Source organism: Neomonachus schauinslandi, chromosome 4, assembly GCF_002201575.2.
Source record: "Neomonachus schauinslandi chromosome 4, ASM220157v2, whole genome shotgun sequence".
NCBI lineage: Eukaryota > Metazoa > Chordata > Mammalia > Carnivora > Phocidae > Neomonachus > Neomonachus schauinslandi.
Genome location: NC_058406.1, coordinates 33,174,290 through 33,192,854, shown reverse-complemented (window position 1 = coordinate 33,192,854; position 18,565 = coordinate 33,174,290). Strand labels below are relative to the sequence as shown.

General features: G+C 58.9%; 1 protein-coding gene across 1 annotated transcript in view; it reads right to left on the bottom strand.

Moving 5' to 3' along the window:
* The window catches only part of SZT2 (SZT2 subunit of KICSTOR complex), a 50,355-nt gene that overhangs the window by 11,661 nt on the left and 20,129 nt on the right, over positions 1 to 18,565 (bottom strand). The window contains 45 exon segments of the mRNA XM_021684249.2: positions 48 to 214; positions 628 to 761; positions 1,107 to 1,274; positions 1,354 to 1,518; positions 1,662 to 1,746; positions 1,964 to 2,128; positions 2,235 to 2,353; positions 2,981 to 3,092; positions 3,180 to 3,285; positions 3,390 to 3,492; positions 3,574 to 3,726; positions 5,497 to 5,626; positions 6,341 to 6,440; positions 7,211 to 7,412; positions 7,600 to 7,671; positions 7,807 to 7,885; positions 7,980 to 8,147; positions 8,511 to 8,696; positions 8,916 to 8,979; positions 9,067 to 9,174; positions 9,352 to 9,493; positions 9,658 to 9,951; positions 10,058 to 10,136; positions 10,281 to 10,373; positions 10,534 to 10,675; positions 11,542 to 11,788; positions 11,908 to 12,023; positions 12,318 to 12,522; positions 12,613 to 12,777; positions 12,879 to 13,002; positions 13,243 to 13,337; positions 13,505 to 13,675; positions 13,884 to 13,997; positions 14,110 to 14,224; positions 14,479 to 14,647; positions 14,907 to 15,001; positions 15,227 to 15,305; positions 15,693 to 15,908; positions 15,999 to 16,084; positions 16,086 to 16,217; positions 16,433 to 16,547; positions 16,682 to 16,834; positions 17,063 to 17,205; positions 17,874 to 18,003; positions 18,194 to 18,428. Coding sequence (XP_021539924.1) covers positions 48 to 214; positions 628 to 761; positions 1,107 to 1,274; positions 1,354 to 1,518; positions 1,662 to 1,746; positions 1,964 to 2,128; positions 2,235 to 2,353; positions 2,981 to 3,092; positions 3,180 to 3,285; positions 3,390 to 3,492; positions 3,574 to 3,726; positions 5,497 to 5,626; positions 6,341 to 6,440; positions 7,211 to 7,412; positions 7,600 to 7,671; positions 7,807 to 7,885; positions 7,980 to 8,147; positions 8,511 to 8,696; positions 8,916 to 8,979; positions 9,067 to 9,174; positions 9,352 to 9,493; positions 9,658 to 9,951; positions 10,058 to 10,136; positions 10,281 to 10,373; positions 10,534 to 10,675; positions 11,542 to 11,788; positions 11,908 to 12,023; positions 12,318 to 12,522; positions 12,613 to 12,777; positions 12,879 to 13,002; positions 13,243 to 13,337; positions 13,505 to 13,675; positions 13,884 to 13,997; positions 14,110 to 14,224; positions 14,479 to 14,647; positions 14,907 to 15,001; positions 15,227 to 15,305; positions 15,693 to 15,908; positions 15,999 to 16,084; positions 16,086 to 16,217; positions 16,433 to 16,547; positions 16,682 to 16,834; positions 17,063 to 17,205; positions 17,874 to 18,003; positions 18,194 to 18,428 — 6,241 coding nt within the window.

The following is an 18,565-nucleotide window of genomic DNA, read 5'->3' as shown; positions in this document are numbered from 1 at the left end:
CACACACACACACACACACACACACACACACACACACACACACACACCTTTGTCTCTGGGCTCCAGAATCTGGGCCTGGTGCCCGCTCAGTTCCACCTGGAGTCCGAACACTTTCAGTTTTGTGACGCCTCCGGCCCCGGGTGTCTTCTGGCCGATCCAGGACAATGTCATCAGTTGTTTTGGGGGAACCCAAGTCCCCACATTCTGTTTTACTCTGGGGGCAAGGAAGTGAATGAGAAAGTGCTGCTGGGAAGGGGGATGGCGTGGAGGATGGGGGCGTTGTGGACCAGTAATGAGAGCCGGGGGTGGGGGGGCTTGGCGGCCTAGGCGCAGACCCTGGCCTTGGGCAGCACTCAGTTTTCCCGAGCCCCGGCACCCTCACTGGTAAAAGCCCTACTTCTCCTGTGGGCAGCTATGAGAGCCCCATGAGAAAGAGGGCAGTGAAGGTGCCTGCCAAGCTGAGGCTCTCTCTGTCAGAGAGAACCTGCCCCGCTGCACACCCCGAAGGGAGAGAACCGTTTTATGTAACAGGCCATCTGGGGGAAGGTCTACGGGGGTGAAGGGGAGCCAGGAGACAGGCAAGAAGGCAGACGCTCACTCCACCAGCTCTTCCCATCCTCTGATTACCAGCATATCCCAGAAGCTACGGCGGCCAGCTTTGCTGGGGGGAGTCACAGGCTCCCCAGGGCCAGGGCCAGGGGGAAAGGTGCTAGCTCGGCCTGCAGGGCTCTTGGTTTCCAATGACCCGCTCCGGAGACTTCCTGTGGACATCAGACATTACAGACTCCTGTCACTGACCATCAGTGCCTATTTCAGACGGCCTAGCCCCTATGCCACCTGCTAGCCAGTGGAGGTGTATGCAACTGAGAGCTACGTGTTTGTGTGAAGGGAGCTCCTGAGGAGATGTCCCTCTCGGAGCGGGGGGACGACCGCACGTGTGCACTTCTGCCGGCCTGTCACCTTGCGGACGCAGAGAAGATAAAGGACAACTGTGAACGTGTACTTCGGAGTGTGCCTCTGCGATGCTTTCCTGGACCCCCTCCTTTGGCACCTCACCAGAGACACGGTCTCGCCTGGGCCTGGCACGTTCCCTGGACGCCACGTACCTGGAGATGCGTCCTCTGTACACAGCGAGGCTGGCAGCAGCCGCAGCTCCATCATGGCATCGGCCAGGGCCTGGCGGGCTGCTCCCCGGAGCTTCTCCTCCAGCTGCACGATGCTGATGTTACCCTTCTCCCACACGTCCAGTCGAAGCCATGGGGCCCCACTGTGAGCTGGAGGAAAGAACAGGGGTGACATGAGGGTGCCTCTGGTTCCCAGAGCATTAACTCAACACCCCCTCTGCTGACCCACCTGAAGAACTGTCTGGCACGACTGGACAGCGAGTGACCTGGGTCAGCTGCTCAAATTCCTCCTCTTGTAGTGGGTCGAGGGGCCCCGGAGAGGAGGGGGGCCATGATGCCAGTGAGATGGGGCTCCCCCCTTCATCCACGAAGGCTAGAGTGATGCAGGCGACTCCTGTAGAAACCCACAGCAAGGCTCAGGTCCGAGACCTCCAGATCGCCCCGAGCTGCGAGGCTGGGCAAGGCCCCGCCAGGCACAAGGCAGGAAAAGGCTCTCGAGCACTCAGCGGGGGCGTGGGCCTGCGCCCCGCAGCGTACCTTTGCCGCCGGTGCCCTGTCCACCAGGCTTGTTATACAAGTAGATGTCCAAGTCAGGGAGGCCGCCCTGTGGTGGCAGCGGGTGCTGGGGAGACAAGCACCACAGAGAACTAAGCCCAAGCGGACGGATGGAGAGCATTAGGGGATGATGTCCACAGCGGGGAATGGCACAGGTAGACAATAAAGGTTTAGGGGGTGGGGGAGGCAGGGGTGTATACGGGTCCACGGGCAAAGGTCACCTGCGGCACCCGTAGGGAACGGTTCCACCGTCAGGGGGAGTGTGGAGAGGGGCTGAACCTCACCTGGAAGTGGTTGCGGCTGTTGCTGTCCGTGTACTTGGGAGAGTGCAGGAAGATGAGCAGGTTCTGCCGCAGGTACCAGGCTAGGGCAGGAAGCCAGGGCCTGCAGGAGGCAGGGAGGGCCAGATGCAGCACTTCTGAGGGGAGACTGCCGGGGGGCTGGATGAACTGCAGAGAGTGGGAAGGGGCGTCAGAGCTGCATGGAGAAGGTAGAGCGCAGACGGTCCCCGCGCCCGAGCCTTGGAGGGCCGCTGGAGGCTGGGAGGGAGCTGACCTCCACATCAGCGGGTGTCAGCTTGCAGTTCCGAACAAGCATGACCGTGATGACATCCAGGGTGGCCTCGTCCAGGCGCCGACGCAGGACCCGTACCAGCTCGTCGGTAATCTCGGGACCTTGACACAGCCATGGCAGGAAGGTGGAGACCCTGGCAGACGACCCAGCAACCCCCAGACTGGCCCTTGACCCCCAGACTTGAACATTCCCCCACATACTGGAGGCAGCCAGCACTAGGTTCTAGTTCTGCTAAGTTCTAGTTCACTGTGTGACTATGGACAGGTGAGTGTCCTCTCAAAGCCTCAGTGTCCTCATCCCTAAGACAGGAGTAATAATGCCATCTACTCCGGATGTAAGAGTCTTAGCCCGAGACCTGGTACACATTAAGCCAGCCATGAACACGAGCTGCGACATCCAGCTGCCTACCGGGGACCTCATGCTCACCGTCTCCCAGACATGACTTTAATCCCAAACCTGCCCTTTGTCTCCAGCCCGTGGAGCCACCATCCACCCAAAGTCACCCAGCCTAGACACCCGGTGCCAGCTTTAATGGCTCCTCTTCCCCAAGCTGCATTTCAATCAGCTGCAGGGCCTACCCTCTAAACATCTGTCTGTCCCGCCCAGCTCCTACTTGAGGGAAACCCAGAGCACAGCATGAGCTACAGTAGGAAGGCGCTACGAGAAGTCTCGGGAGGATTCCGGAACCTCCTCTGGTCACTCCCCTGCCCCCTCCGCGCAGTGCTTACCTGCCTGTCCTACGCCATGCACCAGCAGCTGGATATGCCTGTCCACTTGGCCCACAGGACGAGCAGCATCGGAACTGCGGCTAGAAGCCATGTCCAGGGGAGAACGAGGACCCTACAGGGAAACTCGGGTCAGGGCCCGGCTCCAGGGGGCAAAGTATGAGGGGAGTACAGGGGCCTCGGGGGTGGGGGTGATACGTGCCGAAGCTTCCTCAGAGTAGATGGGCTCCTGGCTTCGAGACAGAGCTAGGGAGGGGGGCAGCGCATCACCTTCCCATGGCCGCTCGCTGCAGGAAGTCTCCAGGAGCCTGGGAGAGAGGGGCACAGTCTTTGGACATACCTCCTCGGCCACCATCCTTGATCCCTGCCTCTCTCTTGATCCCTGGGCCCTCTCTTCTCAGGGCCCACGTACCGCAGGTAGTACACAGCCTTCGTTGCTCGTTCCTGATAGACAAACATATTCTTCCGGTTCACCACAGAGAAGGCATTGAGCACGGAGCGCAGGGCCTGGATGGCTGTGGGAGTGACAGGGGCTCAGGACACCCCCTTCTCCAGATTCCCTCCCCCTCCGCCTGCCTCTCATGCCCGTCACACACCACGAGAGACCCCCATGCTGGGCCCCATCTTCAGGCGCGAATGGACTCGAATCACAGTTCCCCACACAACGTCACAGGAGAAATGGCCAGGGACAAACTGCATTGTGGCGGCTAGGTACCCTCGGGGTGCACAGCTCTCATCAGCAGCGTAATCTGGGGGGAAGGGAGACAGCGGATCAGAAGCGAGACACGGCCCTCTGCCCTCGCTACTTCTCACTTAGGAACTGGCCTACTTGTCCTCACTCGCCAGGACTCCTTGGCCCCGTCTATTACCCTGCAGGGGAAAGCCGGTCATTTCGGGTAACAAGGCAGGACCATGCTCTTAGGAAGCCAGGTCACAGCACAAAGGCTCTCAGGGAGATGTGCAGAAGGAGCTAAGAAGAGGTGTCAGGTAAGGCAGAGCATGAGAAATCCTGAAGATAATGTCCAGACACTCTGGCTGTGTCATAATATAATACATAACATACACCCCATCTGTCGTACTCACAAAGAGTGGCAACGAGAACCCCGTTAGAACCAAGAGAATAGGAGTGCTGATACACACCCGCAGAGTGAGGGAAAACCCTGTGCTCTGGAGGACAGCCACCCCAAAGAACCCATAGGGCAGCAGGGCAGAATGCAAGAGCCCAAGGACACAGGCCAGTGCCTTGTCTGACCCTTTCCAGCTTCCCAGATGATGAGGAGCCTCCCGATATGGCAGAGGTGGCCATCTGGTTTCCCAGAGAAGCTGCTGCCAGGTGTGAGCAGTGTACAGAGCACACAGGAGGCTGTTTGGAACGGAATGCTACTTGCTGAGGGCTCCAGCAAAACCGCATGGAGAGACGGTAATGAGGAAGGGCTGTCTCCGGGCTCCGACTGTCTTCCGTCGCACGCTGCTAGAAGGCATTTGCAGCAAAGGTGCGTGGCTGTCCTAGCTCATGCTCAATGTGCAGAAGACGCCATCAAACCCTGGTAAGTCCACTAATTAGGGGAATGGTGCTTTGATATGGAGCACATCTCAGGATGTGCCGAGAGACATGATGTCCGGGACTATTAGGAACATTCACCTACCGACTTGCTGAGAATATTAAAAACAAGAAGTGGTCTGATTTTATTTTTAAACCAGACGGGAGAACTGCAAAAGAATGACATCATTTGGCTTTCCCCTCTGAGCTGCACTGAAGGGTCATCAGGAGTAAGAGAAGAGAGTGGAAGTGTTAAGACTTCAATTAGCATCTCGAGTAGAGTATAGGTTAGAGTCTCGGACTTCCTATCTGCGACCAGAAATCTCCGGAAGCCCAAAGGGGCCCTGTGCCTGCCTGTCGGGAGGGACAGCCGATCGGAAGGCAAATCCTCCTACTGGGCCTTAAGCTCCTCCCCTCTGGTCTTCTACCTGTGACTTGGCCGACTCGCCCACCCCACCACACCATTCCTCGGCCCTGTGACCCAAAGGGGAAAGAAGGTCATTTTGGAAAGGAAGGTGGGGCCAGGCAGAGGCATGGCCTTAGGAAGACAGGTCACAGACCCTTCCATGGTCCCTTTTCTCCTGTGTTCCTCAACCCTTCCTTGTCTCCTGGCTCCTTCCCTGTGGAACATACATGTGCTCGAGTCCGCCTTTTTGTCAAATCCCTTCCTTGTGTGCCTACCACGCTATTTGAATGAGTCGTTCTTCTCTGCCCCACCTATGTAAGATCCTCTCACTTCTGCCCTACCTGTGTAAGATCCTCTCACTTCTGGCTCCAAGGGGGTGTCCTCCTCTCTGCCAAAACTATGTTCACTAACGACACACGGGAACTCTCAATGGCCAAGCTCAGTGACCTTTTCTGTCCTACCCTCCCTGCTCTCCTGGCACTGGTGACTAAGTCACGGCGACTCTGCGCTCGTCTTCCCACCCAAGCACGGACACAGGAAGGGCGGCAGGGAGGCTCCTGGGTGGGGTCTCACCATCGCTGGGCAGCGGTGCCCTCTGACGGGAGTGGAAGGGGGTCTCGCTGCGCCACAGATCCTCTTCGCTCTCAGCCACCAGAAGAGAGTTACACACGTGACTGTCATGGAGGTCCTGCAGAAGCAGCCGCTGGGAGGAGGAGCCGGGTATCAGGGAACTGAAATATTCCTCATACAATTGGTGGTGGTGGTCAGGGGTGATCAAAGGCCAGAGAGAATGCCCGTTATCACGGGGGGTCAGCGGTCAAGAGAGCATCAGTAATCACTGGGGGGTCAGAGATGTGTCCCACAGTCACCGGGCTCAGGGCTCTGAACCCCAGGTTAGGAACATTCGTCCCTCCTCTTTGCCAGAATCTGGTCCCCACCCTTCAGGTCTCAGCTTAAAAAATCAATTCTTTGCCTGACACTTCAGAAGGTTAGGCCCTGTCATATGCTCTCATCGCAGTCTCTACTTTTCCTCTGTACCATTCTTTACAATCATAATGGGAATGATTCATGTAATTTAGTTGTTCAAGGTCTATCTCCCTCACTCGACAAAAGCTCCAGAGAGTCAGGGTTTCCCTGACTTGTTCACTATTATATCCCTAATGCTAGCGCAAGGCCACAAGATGGAACAGCTCATAGTCAGGGTTTGGGAGAGTAACCCACATTACTAGGAGTGGGTGAGGGAGCATTCCCCAGTTTGTAGAGCCCAGGGAGTAAGAGTACCCTAGTAACCTAACCAGGTGTCAAAGAAAATATCCAAGATGGATCAAGAGCCTCTAAAGGTCAAGTTCCTAGAAACTCCTTCCTCATCTGAGCAGTGTACCAGGCCTAGAAAGCCCTGCTCCCAGCTGTCCCTTACCTGGTTGACCTCCCTGCAGATCTCCCCAACTCGCCTCACCAGGAGCTGCTGCAGGTGGCGACACTCGGTGCCTGGCCCCCCATCTTCCCGAATCAGGCTCCTGGAGGGGAGGGATGGATCAGACACAGTTGGGGGGGGCGGCGCTTGGGAGCTGGGGCCAAGAGAAGCCACGAAAAGGGAGTAGGACTGGACCAAGGGAAGCAAACATGGTGGAAAATGGGAAAAGAGGAATTCTCCATAGCAATTACAGAAGCACAGGCTCCAGGCTTGCTTTATCAGCTTCCACGTGGGCAGCTTCCAAAGGTACCTTCCTCTCCATTCACAGATCTTGAGCAGAAGGATGGTCTTCCCTTCTTAAACCCACCCCACCCCATGATGGGAGCCATATTTAACCAGGGGCCTTGCTGTGAGTCCCGGCTCTGCCCTTTCCTGTGACCTTGGGCAAGTATTTAACTTCCCTGTGCTTGAGGTGCCCCCCTTAAGGAGAATAATACTGTCTAGGACCGTGGCCCAGATGAAGGAGCTGACCCAGGTGGAACACTAAGAACAGCGTCTGCCACATAATAAGTGCTCATTACATATCACTTGTTATTCCCACGTCAACTTCTGAAGCTGCTCTGAACTGGAGAAGCTCTTAATGCTTGGCTAGGAGCCCAAATCCTACCAGCTTTGAACTCCATTAGAAAAGCAGAGTGACCTACTTTGCTCAGGCTGTGGGAAGTGGTCAGGACCCTCCAGCCCCAGAATACAGTCAGACCTCTCCCCAAACCCTCAGTCCCAAATCTTACTTTGGAACGACCCTGGAGAGGAGTGTTGTGGGACCAGGGAAAAGCAGCAGACATCAGAGTCAGGGTGCAGGGCCCTACTTACCGTGCGTGGGCGTACACCTCTACCCGATCTTGCAGCACCCGAACGATGAGCCAGAAGTCAGGCAGACAGGGCCCGGGGAGGCCTGAGAGCGAAGGCTGTGGAGGGGCTGGCCCAGGCGGGGTCCGCAACGTGAAGGGAGCCTTCTCCCCTAGGGTCTCATTGGGACCCTCACTGTCTGAGCCACTGCTGCCACCATCATAACCTGTGTCAAATGCGCTGAGGTTCAGCTCCTTCCTATGGCTCATCTGATCTTCCAAGTGTATCAGGCTTGATGGGCCCGGCCCCTTCACATCAGTCCCTTCTGATGCCCCCTGCCCAGTCCTTCCGCCATGCAGCCCTGCGTCTGCCTCCTGACAGCTTAGAGTCCTCCCTGCGTTGTCCCAGCTTACCCAGGTGGTCAGAGTCCACACTGCCCTGACTGGACATAAGGCTCAGCCCCCGGCTGGGCCCAGGCTGGCTCCCTGGGAAGAGACGGGAAAGGCCTGGAACCTCTGTTGATTTTGCTTAGGACCGCCCTCTGAAAATGGAAGCAGGTCCGGGGATCTACAAGTCCCTGGTCCTAGCCCCCAGACTTTGTTGCCCGAGTCCTCTCTTACCTCCCTGTGGCAAGCTGAGGAGGGGGGTGCCCTCAGAACCTTCTGGGGAGCCAGGGGCTTGGGGGCTGGCTGTCAGGGCCTGAGAGGCAGGAAGTCAGAACTGAATACAGGCCCCCCACACACCTACCTCCACCCCCCGCCCCCATTCCCAGGTCATCCCAGGAAAGGCTCACCTCCCCTTCGATGCCTTCGGCCCTGTCCTCATGGCTGTGCCAAGCCCAGGCTGCTGAAGGGGGCTCCCCCTGGGACGCACCTGGCTGTTGGCCAACTGCCACAAAGAAGAAGCCACTGCCAGGATCCTCAAGAAGAACATGGCCAGGGAGGCGCAGGCGGCGAAACTCCTGGGAATCAGGAGCCAAGGTTACAGTTCGGGCGGGAGCAGCCCACCCTATTCACGGCAGCCCACACTTCATCAGACCCTCACAACTCCCTGGTGAAGCAGACACCGGCACCCCCATTGTTGAGGTGCGCAAAGGGTCAGGGACTTGCCTAAACTTCAACAGGCCTAGTGGCAAGGAGGGGAGCTGGGTCTCTTCCCACTGAGCTGGGCCTCCAGGCATGGGGTGAGGGACAATGTGGTGAGGAGGCTGTCCGGAGGGGAATGCTATGGACTCAAACCAGGAGAGGCCCTTCTACTTCTGTATCTGGAGTCCAGGGAAGAACGGGCCCCAGGATGACCGGGGGGTGTTCTGGGGACAGCGTACCTCCTTGAATTGTGTGAGGGAACGTTCTGGCCCAAACACAAAACTCAGTGGCAGGGTCTGGCGAAGGCAGGTGGAGCGTCCAGGAGAGCTATGGATGTGGGCAGCTGCCCGCTGCAACGCAGCGCTCTGGGGGATGCCCCCTCTTCGGAGGGCCCCCACCATCTCATCCTCCAGCAACCAGTGGATCTACAGTTGGAGAGCAATCCGGGAAGTGGCAAGGGGCACCTCGCTGACGCTTGGGGCATCATCTCCCTCGCAGACTAGAAGACACTACCTCACAGATTGAGGGTGACCTTACTTTGATCGCAGAATAAAGAGGCCCCTTACTTTACTCACATGCTGGCAAGGGTATCAGTTACAGTGTTAAGGGGTTGTCACCTAGCTTGGGGGAGGGAAGGCCCTCACCTCACTCATGGTGGTCTCAATAGCCAGCCTGTGGGGTGTGGCCAAGTTGGATAGTCCGGGGTGCCTAAGTGGAAGAAAGGTTTAGATGTTGGTTTCCAGAAAACAAAACTGACAGGGAGCAAGGAACTCTGCGAGGCGGAAGGGGAAGTACCTGTCTTCTTCTGGGGGTGGCAGTGGGGGCCCCAGGCCATCATCTGACCTTAAAGATGATGGCTGCCCTGGGGATCGTGGGAATGAAGCACTGCTTTCAGACGTGGACCTGAATAGGGTAGGAGCGAAGGTCAAAGATCAGCAGCTACCCTCTCCCTAGGCCTCCTCAGCACTCCTTCCTTGGAATCCTTAAGGGGTCCTGAGTCCCCAAGTGCCTCTAGATTCCTTTAATGGGACCCTGCCCCAGCAAGGCCCAGACCCCCCCCCACCAAACTTGCTGCCACACCGGTGGTGCTGAGGGTCTGAGGTCGGGGGAAGCTCCACTTCCAGAGGCAAGGTCAGCACAAAGACGTCCAGGGTAACACTGAGGTCCCTCAGGGGCACTCGGCCTCCAATGGGGGGACCCTCCAGACTGGAAAGCACCTGACCTGCGAGAGGGGGAAAGTCAGGGGTTGCTGGAGCCCAGGGATAAGCACAGACTTCAAGTCCTCAGTGCTAATGAGTTCTTTCTGTAGGCTCTGCCCCCCACCCTCCAACAGGCAGGCGGGCTGTACTGGGACCTGTGGCCCGCCCCCGGGCACCCTGGACTCACCGAGGCAGGTGGGCAGGCTGCACACGGGTACTGAGCTGTGTTGCCCGCGCAGCCGCACAGAGCACGTGAGGTGCAGGAAGAGAGGCGGCAGGTCACGCACCAGGCTCTCGGGCCCCGTCGGTGAGTCGCCCCCCAGGATACTGAAGGAGTCTTCATCGGGGTTCACGGTGTCTGCATCTGACAGCGAGGCGGAGTCGAGCCCCACTGGCCCCAGGTCTGGCTCACGGCTCTCGCGGTATTCTACCTCGAGCTCTGGGTCACTCTCGGTGACTACACAGCAGGCTGATGTGTCTCCTAGACAGGGATGCATGTCGTGGGCTTAGTGGGACAGGCTGGCAGTGGAGGGCCCCGAATCCCGGCTTGAAGCAGCCTTCCCACCTCTCCCCACTTGCCCACACACCTTCTTCTCCTATGAGCTCGGCCTCTGAGAACTCCAGGTCACTGACTTTTCTGTCTGCTGTGTCCCGGGGGCCCTCATCCTGAGCAAAAGAAAGAGACCACTTTATCCACGGCTGGACAAGAGCCACATCAGGGCCTCAGAGAGCCAAGAGTCCAGAGAGTATGGGTGGGCACATGGGGCTATGGCTCGGGGGTCCGAGGGAGGGAGGAAGGAAGCCGCTGACCTCTCGCCGGCTGGATGGAGGGCAGTAGAAGAAGTAGTGTGGATTGGAGGGCACCGTGCGGAAGTGGAGACCACTGATCTCTAGGAACTTCTCCTGTTTGGGGGTTAGAAGGAGCCTATTATGTCAGCCCGCCATCGGCAGAACACTCCCCGCTAGCCTAGAGTAGACACCTATATACCCCCGTCCCAAGAGAGCACACGGCGCCCTGGGGCAGGCAGGCCTCCACCCTCCTCTTCCCCCCCAAGCGTCTCACCTGGATGAGGCTATGAAGGGCGTCATGTGCCTCTCCTCTGAGCTGGCAGACGTCCGTCAGAGAGATCTCCAGGCTAGGGTCTGGGTTGCCAGGGGCACGGCTGTTCTGAAACTCAGGCTCACTGAGGTCCTCGGTCTCTATGCTGAGTGGGCAGGGTGGGGGTGAAGGGCGTTGAGGCGTTAAGAGCCACCAAGTCCCGGAGGAGCCTGCGTCCCTTCTGGGAGCGGCACACACCATCTTTGGTTCTAGCGAGGGTGCTTAGCACAATGGCACGGGCAGTGGGAGAGGCAAGGAGAACCACCCCACCCACTTTGGCTCGAACTCCCACGTTTCTTAACGACTGGACGTTTCTGTGACACAGAGGAATGAGTAAGGAGGACTCCCAGTTTCCTGACTCGGACCACTGGGTGGAGGATGATCTCATTCACTGTGGAAGAACACAGGTGGAGAAGCAAGGTTTGGTGGGGAGAAAATGCACGGATTGGGGGGCACAAAAGGTGGAGGGTCTAGAGCTCCAGACAGGGAACTGGGCTAGAGTTCAAACCTGGGCGTCATCAGCACCTTCCTCCCTCTGCTTCTTTTACTTCCCGGATGCTAATACACTACAGGGGCCAGACACACAGCTGTCTGCTAGCTTGCCTTTCTCCCTCCCTGCATCAGGGACTTGCTGGGCCCCTCAGGTGAGCTGGGGACTCAGCAGCGAGCGACACACTCTGAAACTCACAGAGTGGTTCCAGGGATTACTACTATTGCACGAGCGTCCTCAGAACAAGCTTCTACTTTCACTGATGACAGCCGGCAACTCTCTACCCCTCACCCAGCTCAACGCTTCACGCCAGAACAGGAGAGACAGAGAGGAGACCGGAAAATGGGAGCAAGAAGCCGGCGACAAAGCAACCACCTCCCTGGTGTGTGGGCATGACCTTGCACAGCCCCACCCCTGGCTCGGAAGGGCTGTTTACAGGGACCTTGCGCAGCCCTGACACATCATTCTGGGACCATCCTAACCTGGACTCAGAAGCCAGGACAGCTCGGTCCCGAGGCTCAGGGCCCTCCTCGATGCTGCTGCTGAAGGGCCCAGGGCTGAGAGGCCCAGGGCTTGGGGGTGCCTGGGGCAAAGCCCGAGTATGGCCACACAGTGCAAGCAGGAAAGGGGTGATGTCTACTTCTTGTAGTAGCTCCTCACAGGCGTCGACCGCTGTCAGCAAGTCCTGTGAGGAGACGCTCTGTGCTTGCTGCAAACTCCGGAACAGCCCTGAGGAAGTGGAAGGGGCCATGACGGTCAAGCTCAGGAATGGCCCCTCCAGCCCCTGTGCCCGTGATCCCACAAAGACTCCTCCTCCCTGACACTCCCTAATGTGGCCTCCTGCTCACCGCGGACGTAGCATCGCTGTGCATGCTCCTGCAGCAAGGCACAATGGTTGGCTGCCTCCTTGAACCTGGGCTCCATCCAGGCTGAGGATGGGGAGGGCTGGTCGAGGAACTGAGTCCTAGGAATAGGAGGGAGAGGAGCAAGCTTGGCCGACTCTCCTAAGGGATATCTCAGACTCCCCACCCACCCGCGCTCCCGTGGACTGTCCATACGTCTCTACTGAATATATTCAAGGCCGAGCAAGTTCAACTGATTTGCTGAAGGAAGCTAAGCCAGGAGCTGGCAGGACATGGACTGAGTTCCTGCCACTGATCATCAACCTGTCTGTCTATACCCCTGAGCATGGTGGTCATGAGCCCTGGCTGGGGGCCACGGTTGGGGGAGGACCTAGGTCAATACTGAGGGTACTCACCGGAAGACTACGTCTCGGGGTGCCTGAGGGGGTTGCAGGCCAACCATTTGCTCCCTCAGCGCTTCCAGAGCACAGCTGTAGATGTAAACAGGACACCGAGTCCGGGGACCATCTGCACCCTCCGTCTGTGGAGCCTGACGCCCAGCGTAAGCTTGTAAGTCCTGACGGAAAGGTGGGCTTAGGTCTCCTGGGTTCTGGACAGTGTCTGTGGGAAGAGGTGTCACATGGTCTCCAAGCCTTCTGTTTCTTCCCATTCCTGCTCCTGCTTAACTAACTTAAGAGTTAGCAGCCTTACCGCCGGCTGGGGTGACACTGAGCGTGGGGACCTGGGCCTTTGCAGCCCTCACCCCAGGTCCTCCCAGATCTTTCAGGCTGGCGGCTCCACTCCAATCCCCGAACTTAGGCTTTGTCTCCTCTGGAGAGGGTCCCTCCAGGCCATAGGCAGCCAGATGTAGGACATCTGAAGAGGAAAAGAGACAGAAGTCAGAGCTGCCTGGTAGGTTGGTGAGGAAGTCCAGGGGTTTGTATGTGGGGCTAGTGACAAAGGTGAGCAGGTCGTACCTGAGAAGGTAGCTGGGAGGAAAGTGAGAAACACATGCTGGGGGGTCAGAAGCCTTGCATAGCAGCGCCACTGAGGGGGCTGGGCAGAGATGAGAGGCTTGAGAGGCTCAGGAGGGCCTCCACCCTGTAAGAGAGAAACAACATCAGAGCAATCCGCAAGGGACCACCCCACCCCTGCTCCCTTCCTGCACCGTGGAGTGCAGCCCTAGGTATAGCTTGTAAGATCCAAGACAAAGGGGAGTGACAGCATCCCGTCTCTGGCAGGAGGCACTTAGCAACCCCAGTGATAGGAAGTTGGGGCATGGATATGTGCTAACAGAAGGTCAGTGGGAAAACGGGCTCAAGGAGACAAAGCGGTGCTGACCAGGGCAGGAGGCGCTGAGTCTCCAGTGGCTTGGGTGCTGCTGACTGCTCGATCCTTTAGGATCCCGTGGCCCCCCACTGGTGGCTCCTCTGGACCTGCAATGGGAGTAGAGGTGGGCAGACGAGGGCAGGGCCGGCAGAGAGGCAGGGCTCTGAGGTGAAGAGACAGGGAGGTCCAGACCCAAAGACAGAAGCCCCCCTGAGGGGTAGGGAAAAGGGGGCTGGGCCAGAGTGTGCTGTCTGGGGAAGAAGTGGGAGCTCACCTGGACTGTGGCAGGCCCGTCGCAGCACCTCACTCAAGAAGGCGGCCTGCTCGGCGGCGGTCAGCGGGGTCTCCCGGTCACTCAGCTCCTGCCCCAGGCAGCTGTGCAGCAGGCACAGCACCGTGTCGTTGGCGGGGCAGGGCCCCTCGGCGGGAGGCACGCCCTCTGGCTCTGCCCGACACACACTCCGCTCAGCGCCGAGAGCCTCCTGCTGCCCAGCACCCTGGCTCAGCCCTGACCATGGCGGCCCTCGTGCGGCCTCCAAGCCTCCTCCTGCCCCAGCGCTCCTCTGGCTCACGTGCAGACTCATCTGCTCTCTATGCTCTATCATTCCCACGCCCACTGGCCCTGTGGGTCAGTAAGCAAGAAGTTCACCCACCTCTGGAAAGCAGAAGGAAGAACATCTGGAGCTGTTGACACTGAGGCAATAGTCCCATTAGGTCAAAATGGAAAGGGATCTCGTGGACACAGGTATCTCCTCCCTGGTCCAATCCTAGGAGGGAGGGAAGGAAGACAAGACCCATGGTGAGACCCGGATGCCCCAGCTATGGTTGCCCCCGCCCTCCACTCTCTTGCTCCACCCCGGGGGCCCCTTCCCCACTGACCATCAGAGACCCTTGGCTCTGGGAGCAGGGGACTCCATTCCTTGCTCTGGCACAGCTGTATCAGGTATTCAAAGCTCAGCATGGAGCCTATGCACGCAGCATCCCGAGGGTGGAGCTAGGGCATAAGCAGCAGAGGTCAGGGGTCAGCCTGCCCTAGGCCCAAGGACTCTGGTGTCCAGCTCTTCACAGAAGAGCTGGGGTGAGGGCTGCAAAGACACTTCACAGAAGTCCAGGGCTTCACAGGAAGCCCACACAGAGACGGGCAGAGCACAGAGCTTCAGAGGGCCCAGGAAGCGCACAGGCCGTGGTACTCCAGAGGGGACGGCGCCTGCCCCAGTAAGGTGTGGGGGACCTGCAGGGGTCACTCACAGCTCGAGGGATCTCGGAGTAGGTCAGGTCCTGGAGATGCTTCCAGCTCTCAGGCCCGGGTCCCACCCGTCCATACTGAGGCTCCACCCACACCTCAGTGACCAGGTTGAGCTCTGAGTCTCCTTCCAGGGCCTCCACCTCCACATCGTTGTCGTCATCTGTGGAGAAACTAAAGGAGGAGGAGCCCTGAGCCTGGCAGAGAGGAGAGTCCAATCCATAGCCGAGTGGCAAGGGGTCAGTCCACGGGGGGAGCACAGGACGGACGAAACTCCCACGTGGCCTTTCCAGACCAGCGTCTGCCTGATGAAGCATCTGGAAACAGCACCCACTACCCCAACTCCCTAACAGCCCAGGAGACAACTTCAGGGGCAGTAGGGACAAGTGGGAATGTGGAGAGAGGCGGCTCCCAGAGAGGACCTGGGCCTCACCTGTCTTTGGTGGAGGTAGAGTGTGGGGGGAAGAGAATGTACTGGACAACGCAGGTGTGCTTCTCTTCGCCTGCAGCCTGCCCCAAGGGCTCATTCTGAGGGCAGAACGGGAGATCGTGGGCAAACCTCAACCAGGCCAGCTCGGGCCCTCAGAACCCCAGCCCCCGCCACATTGTCCTGGGACTGGCCTCAGGCTTTGGGTCCTCTGACCACAGGGTCTCCATGAGGCCGAGTTTACAGCAGTCCCAACCCGGCTGACAGGCAAGTGTCCCTCAGATGACGGGCCCTGGTGGGGAGGCGTCACGAGGGACGGCACATACCTGAATTGGAAGCTCCAGGACCATGTTGATGATTCCTTCCCCACTGCAGGCGAAGTGGAAGCCTTCGGAGAGTCGGACTCTGAAGCCCCACAGAGGCGGGGGTGGGGACGGGATGAGATGGGGGAGAGACCCTCAGAATCCATCCTCCTGCCCCTCATGCCACTTACGTGGCCACTTCCAGCAGCCGTCCAGCCAGACTTGTCTGCTGGCAGCACTGCTCAGACTACTGGTGCCTCAGGTGCAGTAAGTTCTAGTTCTTATTGTGCACAGGCCACAATAAGTTGACCGTAGCAGGTGCGGGAGGCGGGGGAGGGCAGTGGCAGGCGCTGCTCTGCGCTAAGTACCGTGCGTAATGGGGCTCAGAGACGGCCAGGGTCTGACGTAGGCTTTCTGCCAGGGCCGAACCCAGAGTCTACACCTGCTCTCTCCCTGCCCCAAGCTGCCCGGTGGGGCTCGGGTGACGTACTCAGTGAGGATGGACAGGAGCTGTGCAATGGCGCTGAGCGGCAGTGCGGGCGCCAGGCCCGATGGGACGCTCCAGAGCCAGCGCTGATGGTAGAGGTAGCGGGACAGCGACGCTAGGCTAGAAGAGGCTGAGCGGCCCGACACCAATGGCAGTGGCCCTGGTGGCTCCAGTGTCAGTAAGAAGGGCGCCCGGTAGTCCAGGGGTAGCTTCTCATACCTGGGCAATAGAGGCAACCCCTCGATCTCCACTCGGGCCCAGCTGAGCCCCAGCCTGAGCCCCAGCCCGGGCCCCAGCTTCTACACCAACCTGATGAGTAGCTTGTCCAGGGGCTTATGCAGGACCACAAGGCAGGGCCGGTCAGACAGGGCCTGCTGGGGGCCCAGCGTTGGGGGGGGACTTGGAGGGAGAGCTGCCCCCACCAATGCCCCCCAGCCCTTTCCGTTTGACCTTGGGTGTTGGCTCCTTGCTTTGCACCCGGTGGGGGAAACGCAGCCGCAAGATCTCTTCCCGTAAGCCTGACACGATCTGGGGGAGAAATGTGATCAGATCCTCTTAACCCTGTCCCCTCTAGGTCTGGGAGAAGGGGCCCCCAGACAAGTTGAGAGAGCCCTCTACTCCAAGCGTTCCTTGATCTGGGGGCTCCTCTCTCCACTGGCCCTGGCCCTGTATGGTGTGGGGAGAAAGAGTCAGTCCACCCTCCAGGGCTCCTGGGTCTGGGAGTCAGTCAGGGCCCAGCTCACCTTGTGTCGGGCCTGGGCCGGTGTGCCGATGGGAAAACCCAGGCGAAGGACCATGCACGGGGCCTTGGAAATGATGCGGACCATGTAGAAGGAGGAGGGGGGCTGGTCGGGGGCACTAGGGAGAAATGGGGGTCAGTGAGCAGCTCTAGGCTGTCCGTGGGCCGAGAAGGAGCGGTAAGGTCTGGGGTTAGAGGAAGAGATGTGGGATGCGGTGGAGGGGGAGGAGTGAGGGCCCATCGCTTTGCACACCTGGAGAGCAGCTTCACGTAGGAGTAGCCCTCGACGAGCACGAAGCTGCTCCAGTCCCGAAGCAGAGAGGTCAGTGAGGAGTGTGAGATCCTGCATTGCACGGTGCTGTAGCGCCCGTTGCTGCCGGGGGTGTGCAAGTGCTTGGGGATGGGTCTGGAAGAGCGGTGTGGGCCGAGCTCAGACCTTGCAGCCCCAGGCTTGGAGGCAGAGAACAGACTGCTGGTCTCTCTCTGCCAGGTCCCATCTGAGGATGTGGGCGTGGGTAACCAGGAAGGCCGGAGAAGGGTCATCATTCTTCCTTGGCTGCGGTGGGTGAGGGCTCATCTGCTGCCCCCCCTTCCCCAACCCTCCCTGTCCCCTCAGCCCACAGAGGATACCCACGTGTCGTGCTCCAGGATGAGCACCAGGCGATGCATGTGCAGCCAGCGCTGCCAGGAGTTGGCATCCATGGACAGCACTGGCTTCCAGTAGGCCGCAAACTGGGCGTGGGAGGAGTCGGACCCACTGTGCTGAAGGGAGAGCACCTGGGGATGGGAAGGACTGCCCTGTAGGAGCATTCATGGAGAAACAGGGCACGAGGGCCAACCAGCAAAGAGGACTGTGGGGTCCAGGGGTCAGAGAGGAGCTCAGAGCCCAGCCTGGGACAGGAGCAAACACAGAGGCCTCCAGGATGAAGGCCAGATCGGGAGGAGCCCAGAGACAGACTGGGTGACCCTTTAAGCTAAACCCAGGCAAAGGGTGAGGTGGCTGCGTGCCAGCAAAAGCTGCGCCTGGCGGTGCGAGGCTGACGTCTGTGGGCCGAGGGTGAAGTCAGCACAGGACAAAGGAAGCTACGGTCTTCAGGCAGTGCACGATTCACGGTGGTTGGCACTGGGGGGAAATGGGTGAGGATGCCGGGAGAGGCCAGAATACTCCACGTGGAGATGGGGCGAAGGGGCTCATGGGAACCTCTGCGTTCTCCAAGTTTTTACGTCTGGCACCGGAGGTCTGCTGAGGACAGCCTCTCTCTCTAGATCCTTCTCTGTCAGGAACTTGGAAGGAGGGAGGAGAACTGCTCTCAAGGCTAAAGCTTAGGAATTTTGGTTTAGGTTGAGAGGGAAGGAAAAAGAAGGTGGCTCTGGGCTCTAGAAGCTGTGCTAGTCTGAGCCTGGACGGGTGTGGAGTGGGGCTGCCAAGCATCAGAACCACTCACCGGGGTGGCAGAGCCGGGCGGGATATAGAAGAGCGGCACTCCACTCTTGGTGCTGTCAGGAAGCGTGAAATGTTCTGGGACTGAAGAGAAAGACTGAAGGTGGGCTAGCATCTGGTCCGTCTGGTTAATGCTGCAGAGCAAGGGTCAACCCTGAGCCACCCCTCACTCCAGTGGGCACAGAGGAAGGGAGCCCCAGGGGGACGTGGGACCCTGGACACAAGCCTGGGCCTCAGGGGGGCTCTCACCAGCTCCCAGTTTCACACCTCTGTCTCCCCACACAACAAACGGGGCATCACTCACTGAGCGGTGACCTCATTCACCTCTGCAGCGTGTTCCAGAACCGTCGGATAACGTGGGTACGATAGAGTGAGCGAATGGGTTGCCTTAGTGCACAGGAAACGTCATGCAGAATGTCATAGCCCCCTTCCATTGTCACTTCCACCCGTGTTCCTCGAGGGCCCTCAGGCTCCAGGGGCCAGGGCGCCACAGCCACATACTCGATGCGCATGTTGTGTTTCCACAACAGCACGAGCTTCACCTCCAGCTGAGACCCTCCTTCAGGGGAATCAGGAGACTAGTTAGGGGAAGAAGGCATAGGACTCCAGCCTGGGACTGAGTTCTATTCAAAAGCCCCACCGACCTCCTGGAACTCTAGCCTGGCTAAAGGTTCCAAGCATAGTTCCAGAGATTGC